The sequence below is a fragment of the Micropterus dolomieu genome, linkage group LG09 (genome assembly GCF_021292245.1).
Source record: "Micropterus dolomieu isolate WLL.071019.BEF.003 ecotype Adirondacks linkage group LG09, ASM2129224v1, whole genome shotgun sequence".
Classification (NCBI taxonomy): Eukaryota; Metazoa; Chordata; class Actinopteri; order Centrarchiformes; family Centrarchidae; genus Micropterus; species Micropterus dolomieu.
The window spans coordinates 25,386,060-25,402,150 of NC_060158.1; the positions used below are offsets into that span (position 1 = coordinate 25,386,060).

The 16,091-nt window shown below is 41.4% G+C and overlaps 2 protein-coding genes across 4 annotated transcripts; both read left to right on the forward strand.

Moving 5' to 3' along the window:
- Positions 1-3,519: 3,519 nt before the first annotated feature.
- On the forward strand, positions 3,520-12,507 carry tmem222b (transmembrane protein 222b). 3 transcript variants are annotated; one of them, XM_046057994.1, is made up of 7 exons: positions 3,520-3,667; positions 4,487-4,571; positions 6,126-6,157; positions 6,296-6,392; positions 6,478-6,608; positions 8,775-8,879; positions 9,269-12,507. In XM_046057994.1, the coding sequence occupies exons 1-7, from the start codon at positions 3,546-3,548 to the stop codon at positions 9,354-9,356; spliced, it is 660 nt and encodes a 219-aa protein (XP_045913950.1). In that variant the 5' UTR covers positions 3,520-3,545; the 3' UTR covers positions 9,357-12,507. The 3 variants fall into 3 exon arrangements, with proteins under 3 accessions (XP_045913950.1, XP_045913951.1, XP_045913952.1); XM_046057996.1 differs by lacking the exon at positions 3,520-3,667 and adding an exon at positions 3,719-3,826; XM_046057995.1 differs by lacking the exon at positions 8,775-8,879.
- Positions 12,508-13,241: 734 nt separating this feature from the next.
- On the forward strand, positions 13,242-15,607 carry tpbga (trophoblast glycoprotein a). Its single transcript, XM_046058773.1, has 2 exons — positions 13,242-13,742; positions 14,077-15,607. Exons 1-2 carry the CDS (start codon positions 13,489-13,491, stop codon positions 14,924-14,926), a joined length of 1,104 nt encoding a protein of 367 aa, XP_045914729.1. The 5' UTR covers positions 13,242-13,488; the 3' UTR covers positions 14,927-15,607.
- Positions 15,608-16,091: the final 484 nt, after the last annotated feature.

Sequence of the window (16,091 nt, forward strand, 5' to 3'; positions counted from 1 at the left end):
AAATGGATTGATTAATTTTGAGAGTTGTATTTGTCTGCGCTTTTTACTTACATGACATTTCGCAAGGTTTTTATTCGCATTTATTGAAAAGCGCCTGATGTCTTAGGAGCTTTTAAAGTGACATAGTGTTATGTAGGGAAGTGGTGTGTAGCTTAAAACTACTGCTGAGAGAGAATTTTTTTGTGTCTTTAATTGGGGGCCTTTTTTCACCAGACAAATTGCTACATTTTACCTTCATTACTCTTTCATACAACCTTTCCGATAAATTCCCATTCTCAAATGGGTTTCTAAAAGTATAGAATTGGACTTTTTTTTTTCTTAGTTAGTTGGGTACTCACAGTCCAGAGAGCGGAACTGGATACTAGCAGACATCTGACATTTTACTTTCAAACCTTTGGCTGAAAAGGATAACATAGTCATCGAGTTACGGTCCCTAAAGCAGCACATCTTCTGGCCTAATTGGGTTGGATGCCTCAGCCAGATATTGTGGTGGCATTTTGCCTGAGAATTCCCTCAGCTCCCCGATGATGAGCCCAGTGTGCCTTCGTTTATCAATGTCTGCCTGCTTTTGCTGAGTAGTTTGTTTTTGGCCTTCGCACAATATATCACCTGTCACATCTAATGGGACCCAGTATGGAGTACACAGGGCCCCAGCAGATCCCTTGGGTTCATCTTTTTTTCCATTTCCACCATTGCCATAGATAACTCCTTCAATAGCTGCAGCCCTCCACCTCTGCTGTGCTGGAGAGCTCTCACTGTGCTGCCACAAAATCAGGCTTTTTGCAGTACAATGGATGGAAGTCACAATAAAACACTTATGATTGAATTTGAATAATAACAATAGGCATTTATGGTTGACAAATTATTAAAGACTTCAACTATAAGTATTTGGTTGAGTGTTCCCCAAAGGTGCTTAATGGACATAATAGTACAACCACAGGTGGTGTGCTATGCTCAAACAAATAACTTTCTGTCACAAGTGGACATGAAATGATTTGGCCCCGGGACTGGGGAAATTGTTCAATTGTTGGGTGGAAAAGTATTGACATTATTCTCTGCAGTGGGATTGTTTTATTACTATTGGTATATGTAGCCTAGTTGGTATGTTAGTTTAGTATTATTTTACTATTTAACATGATACTATCATATTATCATTCTCAAATGTATTGGATTGTTTTGTGCTCCTATCGATGTCAGTATATATATATATATATATATATATAGGGTTGGACCACCTCTTGCCGACAGAACTGCCTTAATTCTTTGTGGCATACTTTCAACAAGGTGTTGGAAATATTCCTCAGAGACTTTGGTACATATTGACATTTGTCAGCTGCACATCCATGATACGAATCTTCCATTCCACCACATCCCAAAGGTGCTCTATTATTGGATTGATATCTGACAAAGTTCAACGTGTTGCGCATTCAGAGATGGTATTCTGCATACCTTGGTTGCAACGAGTGGTTTTTTGAGTTACTGTTGCCTTTCTGTCATCTCTGCCCATTTTCAACCAACTGCCGCTCCCTGGATATTTTCTCTTTTTTTCTCTGTAAACCCTAGAGATGGTTGTGCGGGAAAATCCCAGTAGATCAGCAGTCTTCTGAAACACCAAAACCATCAACCATGCCACATTCAAAGTCACTTCCCATAGGAAAGCAAAATCCAAGATGAGATCTCATAGTTGTTTCCTTCTTTTCTCCTAGACACAAATGAGCTGCTTTTAATACCAAGGTGAGACCAAAGGCCTTTTCTTCTACTCCTCAAATTCATCTCAGGAGAAACAACCATATAAAATCTCATCTCTGTCTTACTCTGATCAAAAGATGAGCTCTCTACAGTATCTTAAATAAGTCATTTCAGTCCAGAATGTGCATCAGAAAAAAAGCTCCAAGATATTTCTCAGTTTTGTCTTAGTGACCCCACTTAGGGCTTATTTTACTTTCGTCAAATGTTGAGGTTGAGTATTTTCTTTTTATGGGGGTTTGTACTTTCACTCCCCTTAATTTCAAATCCTTATTGTATTTATTGTTAATTATCTGTTACAAGTTACTGAGAAAAATAAAATACATTTTGACATTGAAAATAATGCACTTCCAAATGTAATGTTTTCCAGTTTGTTAAGGTAGTCACAGCCAGCATAACTGGAACACCCAATACTTTAACATGATGTTTAGAGATTAATTCATTACCGAATAGTAATGGATCGATAGGACCGAATGCACGCAAGAACTGAGATACAACATGTATTCTGTATGTTTACAGAATGAGCACTTTTACTTTTGATACTTAAGTACATTCATTATGGAATACTTTCATACCTTTTTCTTGAGTCGAATTTTGAGGATTTTAATTGTGGTATTTCTCTTCTTTTGAGTAAAGGGAAATTGTACTATATTTAAAGACAATCAGTCCTTTGAGCAGTGTTGTTGCCCTTTGAACAGCAGGACCGGGGTTAAAATCCAGCTCAGGGCAAGCCTCCAGCAAGGTACTCTAATGCAATACAATCATACTCACAAACATCTCCCCAGTGCTCCTAACTGCTTTTTAGGAGCAATATAAGCAAGACATTAACAAACTCAAAAAGATACAATGATGAGATCTCATCTGTTACTTCCATTTGTAATCTCAATTCAATATCCATTTGTCTTACCTAAGTCTCAAAAAGTCAATCTCTCTTCATGCTCCTAGGTGGGTTTTAGGAGCAACAATTTAGGTTGGAATGATCTCAAAAAGATATACAATTGAGATCTTAGTGCTTTCTCCAGAGTTAAAAAAAAGAAAAGTCTTCTCTGAGCAAAATATTTTTCCTCTGGGTTAAATACCCTTTGTTCCCCATTCTGCTGCTCGGTTTGAACCTCAGCAAGTTGTCTTGACCACATCTACATGCCTAAATGCATTTTGCAACTGGAGTTTATTAGGCAAACATTTTTCTTCATTGTTGATTAGCCCAGGTTATTCTTGAAATGTGCAATATATTCATATTTGCAGCCAACAGTTTCAACATTTCATTGTTTTTGACTACCATATTATCCAACTATAGCTTAGTTACTTTGGAGAAAGGTGGTTACATCCGGTGTCAAGTGAACTACTTGAAGTGTAAAACATATTTTTGCTCTTAGGGTTAAGAGTTAAAATAACTGTCTTGTCAGACTAAAGTTTACTACACTGATCTATTCATCTTCCTCGCTCGCATTGATACCGGAAGGTGCTACTGCTGTCAAGACAGACGACAAGAATAAACTTTAGACTCTACCTTTCAAAGTAAAACCTACATTGAACTACCACATGTGTTGCTAATTATACAACGCTCGATTTTTCTGCTATGGTTTGCCCCATGTGTTAAGGTAATACAGAATATTTAATTTGAATTATTTATAACAGCGCGTATCCCTCTACTTAGCCATATTTATGACCAAAACGAGCAAGTACTAAATTTTATTTTTAAGCTAAAGTGATTACATTTCCGGGCTTGATCCGTGTATTTCGGCTTACTTGACGCGGCTGTAAATGGGACAAATGAAGTTCATTTTCCACAGCTGGCGATGGCGGATGTTGTTGTTGATAAAGACACCATGAAGAATTACCACACAGCGTCTGAGAAAATTAACCCAGCGACCAGTCGCTATCCTTACTGTATTGTGTGGACACCTATCCCCGTGTTGTCGTGAGTTATCGCCGTCCACTGTGCCAGTCGGCTTTTGACAGACCTCGGGACAAGAGACGAAGTGACAGCTTTATTAGCTTAGCTAGCTAGCAAACGTACAATACCATCCTGTTGCTGATTTCCTTTTCTAAAATCTGCTATTACTAGCGTGGCTTTGGGGTTAGTAAGACACAAGGATATGTATTCAGAATATTAAAATGTTATGTGTAACGTTATAATTTAAAATAGAAATAGATTTCGGTGCATATATAACGTTAATCAGGCAAAAATTAGTAAACCTATTATGAACACCAAGTAAACAAAAATGTCTTACAACACAAAAAGTGTTTAACATACTGAAAAGTTGAAGGCTAAAGATTTATGTGCTTTAACTGTTAAGTTACCCTGCAGTAAAGTGCACAAATCTTAATTTTTTTTTAGTAATGACACAATTTGTCAAAGATACCTTTTACATATTATTTCAAAACAATTTTCAACTTGCTAAGTATCGAGATCATATAGTTACTTTTAGTGATATTCCTATAACAATGGTTCTCCTAAAGTGAGCGTGTGTGTGTGTGTGTGTGTGTGTGTGTGTGTTGATGGGGCCGGCAGCCAGACAATTTCTTTTGAAATTACTGCTTTCGCTTTTTATTGTCTGTCACCTCCATTACTTCCTCCAACTACAGTAAGTCTAGTGAGTGCTGTATAGTAGCACATCTCACACAGGCCTTGACTGTCCTGAGTGGACCTGGCCAAAGAAGAGGTTATGTCCACTGATATTTGGGTATGTGTCAGTGTTTCTGAGTTTCTAATGTTAACTTTGCATGTTTTGTTCAGATGGCTGTTTCCATTCATTGGCCACATGGGAATCTGCACTTCCACTGGTGTCATCCGGGACTTTGCAGGACCTTACTTTGTCTCCGTGAGTAATGACTGTAGTCCTGTAACATAAGTCTGTGTTTGAGAGAATGTTTTAGCCTGGATGTGATATTAAGTACAGTACAGTGGCTCTACACTAGCAGTGTGAGCTTCAAGTGTTTTTTTGGAGCTGTCAACAGAAAACATATGTCACCCCTTCAGCTTGAAAGTATACTTTTTGAAAAGTAAGGTAACTTGCTCTTTCACGAAGGATGGCACTTACAGTGTCTTGGAGTGTAACTGCCATTGTTTTGCTGGAAAACTGTTTTGCAGTATTACTGCAAAATGAGAGTTTCCAAAACAAACTTGTCAAGCCACTGAATCATCCACTTCTTTTCTCTCCGTTTGTATTTTCAGTATGTTTCAAACACTACATTTTTTTTGCCAGAATATGGCTAAATAAACAACTTTAGTTTTGTTTGTTTCTCAATTGGAACCAGCGTCACTGAATGCAGTTGCGTCAGGCGTTTCATAAATAATGGACACAAACTGCACAGTACGCGTAGATGGAGGTACGGTAACTTTAAAATAATTACAAGAGGTGTTGCTTCAGGTACAAGTGGGATTATGACACATGATCCTGGAAGTCCAGTTTGACTCATAGATCCATGAGACTGAAAGCTTAACAGACACCAAAACTCTGCACAGCTGTGTTCACGTTACTGTTTAATTTACTAGGAAGGTGCGCTTGCATGCGATCGGGCAACGCAGCAGATGATGTATTGCAGTGTTGTACCACAAATTAAGCCCGATTCCCATGGCGGGGCCCTCTCCATTGGCACCCCTGCTGTATCAAAGCAGGGATCCCATTAACATGAGTGAGGGGGATGCATTTTTTTCACACAGTGCTGTTGTCTGTCTGGCCACTGCCTAACAGGTTCTTACACTTTTCAGCTGATTATAATGTAGAAATGGTTCACCAAACCCTACTGTACAACTACAGTAAATTTCATGAGCCTTTTGGCCTGGAAAGAGTAATACAGTTTTACTCAAATTGTCTGGTAAAAGATGTCAACATTGCTCCTTTTGCTGGGGGAAAAAAACATACCAGAAGTCCAGCGTGGTTTCTTCTGCAAAGAACGCAACTGTTATCCAGAACATTGAGGTCTATCAGCAACAGCACAACCCACAGAGTGAAGCATGATCCCTAAATGCTTGATGTATGAGAACCAAATGTGTGATAGACCACGTTTAGATGTGCTTTACAGAGCCACTTTCAGGCCAGCCTTCCAAAGACAAAACTACTTAATAATTGCTTAAATTGTACATTCAAAGAAGTTAAGGGTAATTTTACACACAATGTTGTGAAGATGCCAAAGTCAAGTCTTTCAAACATATCAGATTATCATAATTATTTTAGTCTGGACACCGCTGCTGATGAAGATGCATACATTTTGTATAGGGGCATAGGGTGGCTCAAATTCTGTCAATTGAGTTAGAAAATCTATATGTTGTGGTTAGAAAAAAAGGGGGGGCAGGTAAAGAAACATGAATACAAATGATCACTTAATCTGTTTTGAAATTATAAATAGCAATAAACATTTTATTTTATTTTCAGGAAGACAACATGGCTTTTGGAAGACCAACAAAGTAAGTGAATGACAATGTTGGGGGAGATTACACAGAGATTGTTCAGTGAACATTTTGCTGCAGAGAAATGGTGAGAACCAAATGTTTTTCCCTACTGTCCTATACAACAATCCGGTTTGTTTTTCTCTCTTACTGTAGGTACTGGATGCTTGACGTTAGCAAAGTCTATGCTAGTGGCTCCAATGCCTGGGACACAGCGGTGCACGATGCTTCAGAAGAGTATAAGCACAGGATGGTGAATAAAATAATAAGTATGTATTTTATTTCATTTATAAAAGTGAGAACCCCACTAATGATTTGTGCTCTTGTTTTCTCCCAAGCACAACCTTTGCTGCGACAACTGTCACTCACATGTTGCCATGGCACTGAATCTGATGCGATATGAAAACAGCACCTCGTGGAACATGATCAAACTCTGCCTCCTCGCGCTGATTCATGGAAAACATGTCAGGTAAAATAGGTCACATGTCCAGTCTTTGGAAAGACTGCTCGCTGGGGTTAGACTGTGATATGTATTACAGAGAACAACAATAACGTTCCAACTGCAGCAGAGATGGTTGAGTAGTGGTGCAAGGTCGTGTGAATCAGACTCTAAACATCAATCTTAAAAATGTTTACAGGTAGCGAGAAGGGATCCCACTGGAATTATACTGTTGATCTCATTGTCAACCAAAACAGGCATGACCCCATACACCTAGTTAAAAATTACATTAACATTAATTTCAAAACATGACTGATGACAGCTTTAATTCTGCAAGTTGTTCCTGTAAAAAAGGAATAATTTGAAATAATTCTATTTTTCATGGAGAAACATGCAAGTCTGAATGTTGCGTAGCCTCCCGGAGTCTACAGTCCAGGCAGACAGAACTAGGACACTATATTTTTCATTGTTGTGGATCTAATCTAGCCCAGTGGATTTGAAATGAAATGGTGACTGATAACTACAAGGTTCACGTGCTAAAGGATTTTTGAGGATGTTCATGTCCATAGAAGGTAAACAGTGTGGTAACTGTCTCCCCAATTTTTGGACAATGCAGCGGGAAATGTTCTTGGCTGGTTGAATTGGTTACCTGATCTTAGTCCAACTGAACAGGTGGTCCACCTGCTGAAGCACCTGACACAAGCAAGAAGAGAAAAATGGCTGCTGCACAGGCCTGGCAGAGCATTGTTAGGAAAAGTACCTGCTCATGTCTCTGTGTTGTGGACTTTCACACAGAAAACACCGTCAAAGGAGGCTGAAACCCCTTTTCCACTGCACGGTATCGGCTCGACTCGCCTTTTTTTGGTTTTCCATTGTGGAAAAGTTGTACCTGAGATTCCAAGCAAGCTGAGGCGATACTAAAATGTGACGTGAAAACACAGCAGACTGCTGACTGGTCAGAGAGAATCGTCACTATTCACTGCATCATCATTGCGCGCGCCAGACAGAGGCCAGCAACAGAAAGTTTTATATATTTACATTTTTTATCACTAAATCCACCTCTGAGAAGTTTTGAGGTGAGAAATCAACTGTGTAGATTTCGAATATTGACAGTTTTACGAAAAGTGATGGTAGAACAAAAATGTGCTTGAAAGTTTTCGGAGTTGAGGAGCTCCGCAAGTGGCGGCAGGGGGAAGCCTGCTCACAAGGCCGGGCCAGCCGTCCGCTCACACAGACCGCTGCAGCAACAGCAGAGGAAAACACAGCTGGAAGGTTTTCATACCGCTTATCTGTCTTTTCTGAGGAATGTTGAAACGTTTTAACTTAAATCAAGAGACAGCTGCATGTTGGTCGCTGGTGTGTGTGTCGCATTGAATATTGCGTCGCGGCAGTTGCGGCGTCGCAATGACAACCAGCTACATTGAAGGGTACTACCTCTGGGTACCATCTGCAATGGAAAACGGAGCACGGCCAAACTGAGTCGCGTAGAGTCGAGGCGAGTTGAGCTGGTACTGGTAATGGAAAAACGTCAGCACTTCAAACTTGTAGTCATTGTTTGATTTCAAATCTATTGCGCAACACAAACATGAAAAATACCATCTGGCTACACTGTGAAGTAATTTTCTCATGTAGCATAAACTGTATATATAACAGTCTTGAAATAATGAGGATAACCACGCTGGTACACAGTGCAGCACAGTTATCCTGGACAGCATGTCATGTAATATTTTGGCTTTGGCACAGAAAATAGGCAATTTGTATCTTCTGACCAGAAATCTCAGCATTTTCTTTCCCCTTAAAGGACCAAACTAGTGTCTAACTTATAATCTATAGCTGCTTTGTTCAAAGCCACCATAAGAAGTAGGGCTGAAGCTTGTGAATGAGGTTCCTCACTGGGATCCCAGGGGCTCAGGCATGATTTCACTGCCTTGAAACCTGTTGTGTCTCAGGACACGAGAGAGAGAGAGAGCCCTGATTCTTGGGTAAGTATTAAGAGTGCATATAGGACATTCCTCCAGAAGCCATTTGAATGCTATCTAAGGAAGGTTATAATCAAGGGCAGCTGGACTAGGTTGAAGATACTCGGGATGTTACTGGGATAGACTGCACATTCCAGTGAGACTCTGTTGATATTTGGAAAGTAAGGAGTTGATTAGACGAGAGAATTTAAACCACTACAGTCACTTCCCACTCTAGCCACTTGTGTACAGGGGCCACTGTATCAGTAGAGTTCAAGCTCAAGTCTTCTACAGACTGCCCGGGACTAAAGAGAAGAGGCGACATGAAGCGATACTTTCAAAGGTCTGTCTAACACTAACAAATCAGGCAAGCATGTCGACCCACATTTTTGCACTAGGAACTTCGCTTTCTAGCCGCATTTCAACGTCCACACACTGTCTGGTACATTGATAAAATCATTGTTCATTCTGAATCCTTCACAACAGCTACTTGTTTCGCAGAGCTAAATGGGGTTGCAATAAAAAACGAAACTGGTTACCGCAAGTGCAGGGTTACTGATGATTCATGCCTCGTCTTCAGCAGAACATTATCAGGACTGTGGGTGGGAAGGAAATCATACATAAATTCGATTACCCCCCCCACCTCACCACGTCCATGCTCTTCTCCTCACCTTCATTTTTCACTTTTCTTTCTCTCTTCTACTGCCTGTGGGTGTTCTCTGCCTGATCCAGCTGTGTGGGCTTTCTGAAGACCTGGCTGCCTTTCCTGATGCTGATGGGCATCATCCTTACAGTGGCCCTGGCCCTCAACCTGCGGTGACCTGGGGGGCCGGTTAAGGACACAGTGGAACCCCTGCAGGTCTGATGTGGGGTTGACCTTTTTAGACAACAAGCGGGGGGCATCACACGGTGTCGAGCGAAAAGTAACGGAGGAGACAAAGACGGCTCGCCTGCAAGAGAAGATCGTTGAACAGGAATGTCCACCGCATGTACGCCAACACATGCTTGGTTTGTGTAAAGCAGGAAGCCTGTTACTGGCTTTGCCCCAGTGGTGGAGCTGGAATGCCCTAATGATGGAAATTAATTTATATTCAGTCATTTATTTTTAAAGAAGTGATTGGACACCCCACCACCACCAATAACTACCAGAACCGCACAAACACTTACTGGATTAAGATTATTGAAAGCCTAACAGCAGGTTTAAGCCATCGGCACCTGCAAAAGTGTAGAAGTTGTGTATGTAGCTATATTATTAGCTATAATAGTTGAGTAGAGGTACATACTTTGTAATGGACTGGGAGTGTATTCCCATGATTCAATGCTTCCACAATGCCATTTTTATAGTAGGGAGCACAAACATGTTAAATCAATTAGACGCCTTTCTAGGGAATTTATTGCTTCATGCTTGATCTAATGTAGCTCTTCTACAGCACTGCAACTTAAAACCTAAATATGGCAGAGCGGGTTGTATTTCTGTGCATTTTCTTACTTGTATTCAGTCTAACTCCATAGCATATCAAAAAACCTGCATCTTCTAAAAAGAAAATATTTTCTTAGAGATACGTTGTACGTGCATTACATGCATCACCTCATGGTACTAATTTCGTAGGTTTTACGATAAATGTTTTCATACCTTTGTAACTACAGATCATCAGTGCAATGATTGTAGCAACCTCAACGAATGTGTCTGTGTAAAATACCTAGAGAAGCCAACAGTATAGTAAAGCTCTTTTTGGTTTTCTATACTTCTGCCAAATGTAAGGGAAAGGGAGACCAAGTCAAACTGTGTCCTTAAATATCTAACAGCTCGCTCATTGGTGACGAAAGCCTGTTGATGTCATGAGTTATGAAACCTAGTCTGATCTTTTTTGTTTTAATCTGAGAGACGTTTGACTTGACGGGAAGAAGTTAGAGTCAGTGCCTAAAAAATATATACCTCTTAGATCCCTTATGTTTTATATTTTCATTTTTAGCGTTACTTTTGCCGCCTTTAAAAAAACAAAACAAAAAAAAAAAACTTGCATTCCACATGATGGTTGGCACTCAAAATCCGTTGCCATGGCTGTCGTGAGTAGATTCAAATCCCCTCATTGTTTGTAATCAAACAGGAGGAGGAAAAAAAAAAGCGTTGAGCCCTCTCTTTGTCTGCAGTGCTGCCAGAAGCAGCAGGTAGCCAGGATCCTCAGGTTTTTCACACTCACCAACCCCTACTGAATATCCCCACTTTCACCCAGCGTCACTCCTGCTGGTTACCACCTCTGCAGATCAGATTCGAAGGTCATTGTGAAATGTCAGCGCTGTTTCACAAAAGCTTTGATATATGCAGGCCAACATCCTGCAGTAATCCAAAGTAGATGTCATTTCAGTGTGAGCTTGTAAATTAAACTCAATTAGATTTTCTGTGTGAAGGGTTTAACACTAGGGCTACCACTGTGCCACTTTTCTAGACTTGGCTCTCCTCAGTGGGCTTCTGTTAAGAGCAGATATTCTGTGGCCTCTTGAGTGTATTTCACCCATGTTGCCTGTAAATATATGATCACACATTATACTGTACACCAGGTGCTCTTTATGGACTTTGCAAACTTGATCACTCATTCTACAGATTTATCCTTTCAGTAATGTATCTTTTTGTTCTCTCCTCCTCTTCTGCATATCATCTCTGCTCAGCTATGAAGCAGGTTTGTGCCTGAATGTGTGTGTGTGTGATCCTGCACGCCAACTTGTGTGTATTGCATGCTTGCAAGAATGCGAGTGTTTTAGAAAGAAGTTCATATTTGACTCTTACTGTGGCTTCTCGATTAATAATCGGCTGCATTTCATTGCAGCCAACTGCTTGGTGATTGATTTTCTATATTTATTGCTCCATATCTTTCTCTTAATCTCTTTCAAAAATTTTATGTGATTGCTGGTAAACCTTAGCAAGAATAAATTATACTCTAACAGGCCTGCTTCAGTTAATGTTGTTTTGATGGAATAGCCTGCACTGTGCCGTGTGTAGCTGCAGATTCTGTAGATTAGAGATGCAGAGTCACATTCTGAACTTATTAAAATGAGGAAACAGAAAGAAATGGAGAATCTGCCCTCAATCTGAACAGTTGATAGTGTCGACATAAAAACAACCTTTTTACTGTGACTTTTTTTTTTAAAGACATGTCACTAGTAATTAATGTGAAGAGGTATAATCGCCTTTTATTGTAAATACAACTTTATGCCCCGAAGTCTCAAATTTTTATATTTTTAATTATCAGGAAATGAAGATTTAGGACTTTGGATGGAAGTTATCAGACTGGTAGCCCTGCGTTCCAAGGGGTGTGACTAAAAGTGTAAGGTGTTTCAAAAAAGAAATCTGGAAATAATGCTCATTATCAGATTAGAATAACATTTTACATCTGAAAATCTCTGGTTCTCTGGAATTGTGCTAAATGATAGAAAATGGTAGAGGAACTGCATCTGTGGATATGTAACTTGTTGTCTTTAGCGAAACAGCTCATTCATTACATTTCGAGCTGTGAAAGGTAATGAGTGAATGGCCCAACATTGTCATTATTACTGCTTTTACACATAAATATATATGTATGTTTTAGGAAGAGAGAGATAATACACCACTCCCTTATTAGAGTGCATGTGCAAGAATGCAATATTGAGTGGAGATCATTTGAATGGTTTTAGATGTGGCCTGCTGCAGTGCCTTGCTGTATCCAAGAGCCAGGTCCAGGAATGTGGAGACCTGTGGTCCTAGCGATTCAGTCCATTGACAAAAGACAGTTGGGATGCTATTATTAGTGCCACTATCCATATATACTTATACCAGTCTGCAATTTCAACCCCCCTTTTGTTTCTCTCAAAAGATCTTTTCTGATGCAGATCATATAGCCGATGGGGAAATGTAAGACTCCTGTAAGTGACTGTGTCAACTCTGAATGTGTTTATGACTTACAGGTATAATACAAATAAAGATGTCTATTATTGTAGAAATTTGTGTGAGTGTTTGTTTTTTTTTTTTTTTTAAACTTATTACTACTAATTATTTAATCATGACAACTGTGTTTCAAGGCTGTCAGCAGCAGGGATGGCTCTCTGAACCATGAAAGGGAAAATCACCACAGTGATTCCTGTAAAAATCATTATAAGCTGTCAGAATAAACATTAAGCAAGGGAAGCCATCACAGCTTTGATAGTCTACTATCAAGTGGCTAAAAGTCCCACTCAGTGGCAGTTATCCTGCAGAGCCAGAAAAGGGGATCAAAGGCTTGGAAGTTTGGCCCCCAAACACCCCTCCCCCAGTTTTACCGTACCACCTGGGTAGGTGGGAATGACCCGGGACATCAAATTGACCAACTAAATAGTAAAAACATGGCAAAGTCATTGCATTTAACAGCAATTCTCGTAAAATAAACATCCTCTATAAACCCAAATTACAGTAATAAAAGAAGGCAGGGACTGATTCCTGACAAGATGCTGTTATACAGAAAGAAAACATGCTCCAGTGGGACTTTTATTACGGTAAACATGAAGAGAAGGAGAACTGAAAGCCCAAACACGTTCTCCTCCTCATCCATCTCTCCTGCCAGTGGTGTCTACTGGAGGCAGACAGGAAGATCTCGTGGATCCGGACGGGGGTGAGGGCAGGAGAGAAGCCCCTCCCCGCAGATCAACCTACCAGATGATGGTCCTTTTAACTTCATTGTTGCAGAAGAAGCGACGCCCCGCTTTGCAACGGCTAAGGATCAAACACCCTCTTCTGATCAGCACGACCCCCGGTTTTGTTCTCATGGAAATCAGACCCTGCCTCCCGGCCACACTTTCTGCAGAGATGCGAAGCTGAATCGCATTCCCAGCCGGGGCAGCAGATGATAATGATGTCTCGGAGCTGATCGTTTCAGTATCCGTTTTCTGTACGTTTCTTCTCCGTTGTTGCTCGCCACTCTCGGACTTCACACTTCCCTCCCAACATGCTGGATTTGGCACGGCGCATTGTTTTCTGCGCGCTGCTCGGCTCCGTTTACGCGTCGTGCCCTCAGCGCTGCGAGTGCTCAGAGGCGGCTCACACCGTGAAGTGCGTCTCTAGAGATCTGCGGAGTATCCCGACTGGGATCCCCGGATACACCAGGAACCTGTTCATAACTGGGAATCAAATCGGTCGTATCGGTCCGGAGTGCTTTAAAGGACTGGATAATGTGACCAACCTGTCTCTGAGCAATAACAGGTAAGACTCCCCTGGTGACTTCTGTGCCTTTTTGTAATTATTGTAATGTAACCAAAGTAGTTCCTCTCAATAGCAGAACACTGTTTTTTTAGTCATCAGTTGGTCCTCATTGCTCTTGAAATATAGCTGCTAAGCATATTTGATGAATTTGGTTGTATGACACTGAGGGGGGAGGGGGTTAGGCTTTCAAGGTGTATTCAATTGACAACCATATTCTATTTTAGTTTAGCTTAGATCCAAAATAAATCAGAAACATGCACTCTTTTTTCACTTCCTTACTCTTGTTTGTGATTTGAAAGTGAGAATGATATCTGATGGATCTCCTCAAATCCAGAATTTCCGAGGTGGAATCCCATACCTTTGCCGGACTCCGCAGCCTTCGCTCTCTGGATCTGAGCAACAACCAGCTGGCGGTCATTCACCCCGAGGCCTTCACAGTGCAGAACCAGTCTCTGCGGGAACTCAACCTGAGCCGAGCCCTCTACAACCACTCGTCAGTGATGGACTTGGCCACCTCTCTCCGCTGGAGCTCCCTGGGGACCCTGAAGGGACTGGACCTTTCTGACAACAGCCTGATCTTTTTGCCCTCGCGGATCTTCTCCCACCTAACCAGCCTGCGGCGGCTCCATCTTTCCAACAACTCCCTGGTGGCCATCCACAATTCTACCTTCTCTGGTTTGGAGCACCTGGAGGAGCTTGACCTGACCCTCAACGCCCTCAAGACGGTCCCAGAGGAGGGCCTGCGAGAGCTGGACTCCCTGCCCAGCGCTTCTCTTCTGCTGGGGGAAAACCCGTTCACATGCAAGTGTGGAATCGAACCTTTTGCCCTGTGGCTCAACAGATCACAGGGACGCATTAGAGACGCTGAGGGCCTTGTGTGCTCCTTCCCAGCCAGCATGAGAAACACATCCCTGCTTGCTGTGGGCACGTTGACGCTGGGGTGCCACCAGAGGAATGCAGGGGCTGACCTTGCTCTGCAGACCTCTTACGTCTTCTTGGGTATAGTCCTTGGCTTCGTAGGCCTCATCTTCCTTTTTGTACTTTATCTCAACCGCAGGGGGATCAAGAAGCGGGTCTATGACATGCGTGACGCCTGCAGGGAGGTGTGGGAGGGCTACCACTATCGCTTCGAGATCGACTCTGGTCCCAGGTTATCACAGGTCTCCACGAGCGCTGACATGTGAGAGGACAATCACCCCTGGTGTATTTTCTAATGAAGCACACTCTTTTCTAATGCATTTATCAGTAGCGAAATGTAAAAACTGTACAGATTTGTCTGTAAATATATACATATAATAGTGCTAATAATGCCTTGTTGATGAAAGCATGCACTGCCTATCTTTCCTCATTACACCACCAGTACACTCTTTTAATACAGCGTATCTTAGATTCGTTGTGAACTTTGTTGAGTCAACTGAACATGAATGTTGTATAGGGAGTTCAGTGATTGGCATTTCTTATGTCCTTGCATGCTCCACACAAAAACAGTGGGCTGAAGGAACCTTTTAGTTCCTTGAAAAGAGATCTGGGGGACTTAAAAGTCCTTCTGGTCAAAAAGCGGCTAAAAGCAACAGCAAGTGCCTGAAGTCAGCTATGTATTGTTTTCAAATCAATAGAGTGATCTGAACTGAACTCACCCTCTGCATGGCACATTTCATTAATGATTCTGCATCAGATCTTGTCTTCATGTTTAGCTTGTGATAAAGCAACAGAAACTACAAAAACAAACCTCTGGGACTTTAAAGCACAACTGCAAATTCATCTTTGAACCATTTCAAGCCCTTTGGTCTCTCTGTCCTTCAGCCCCAGGGTGCCAGAGAGGAATTAAGCCTCCAAAGCTCTCCTAGAGTCACCACTCTGCTCCTCTTTGGCTGTTGGATTGGAAGGGGGGAGGGGAGGGGAGGGGGGACAATTCAGTGCAGACTAGCGGAAATCTCCTAGCCCCCTCATTTTTTTTTTTTTTCATGAAACGCTGCTTTGTTTCAACTCCTTGAGTTTTATTGTCAAAATGATGAGAACCAGTCCCGAGCTGAGGCTGCTGAAAGCAATCTCCCTCCCTCCTTAAAGACAACAGCCGCTCTGAAGGCTCTTTGAAGGAAGAGATTGGCTCGCCACGTTTTTCTGTTTAGGGGATTTTTTCCAATGATAACATACAGATGATTCTGAAACACCAGCTACATTGTTTCATTTAGCAGTTTGCTCTAACCAGTTAAGGAGTGAGCAAAGAAAGAAGAGGATGTACTTAACCCTTTGGTGTTACAATATGTGTCAAGATAAGAAAAGTTTCCTTTTAGTGGAACTTGTTTTCTAAGAGCAATTCCATAAATAATACTGAAATCAAGTGGTGTA

Coding starts and splice junctions, on each gene's coding strand:
- tpbga (XM_046058773.1), top strand. CDS start 13,489: ATGCTGGATTTGGCACGGCGCATTGTTTTCTGCGCGCTGCTCGGCTCC. Junction 13,743..14,076: donor CTGTCTCTGAGCAATAACAG/GTAAGACTCCCC, acceptor CCTCAAATCCAG/AATTTCCGAGGTGGAATCCC.
- tmem222b (XM_046057994.1), top strand. CDS start 3,546: ATGGCGGATGTTGTTGTTGATAAAGACACCATGAAGAATTACCACACA. Junction 6,158..6,295: donor GCTTTTGGAAGACCAACAAA/GTAAGTGAATGA, acceptor CTCTTACTGTAG/GTACTGGATGCTTGACGTTA. Junction 6,609..8,774: donor ATTCATGGAAAACATGTCAG/GTAAAATAGGTC, acceptor TTCCCACTCTAG/CCACTTGTGTACAGGGGCCA.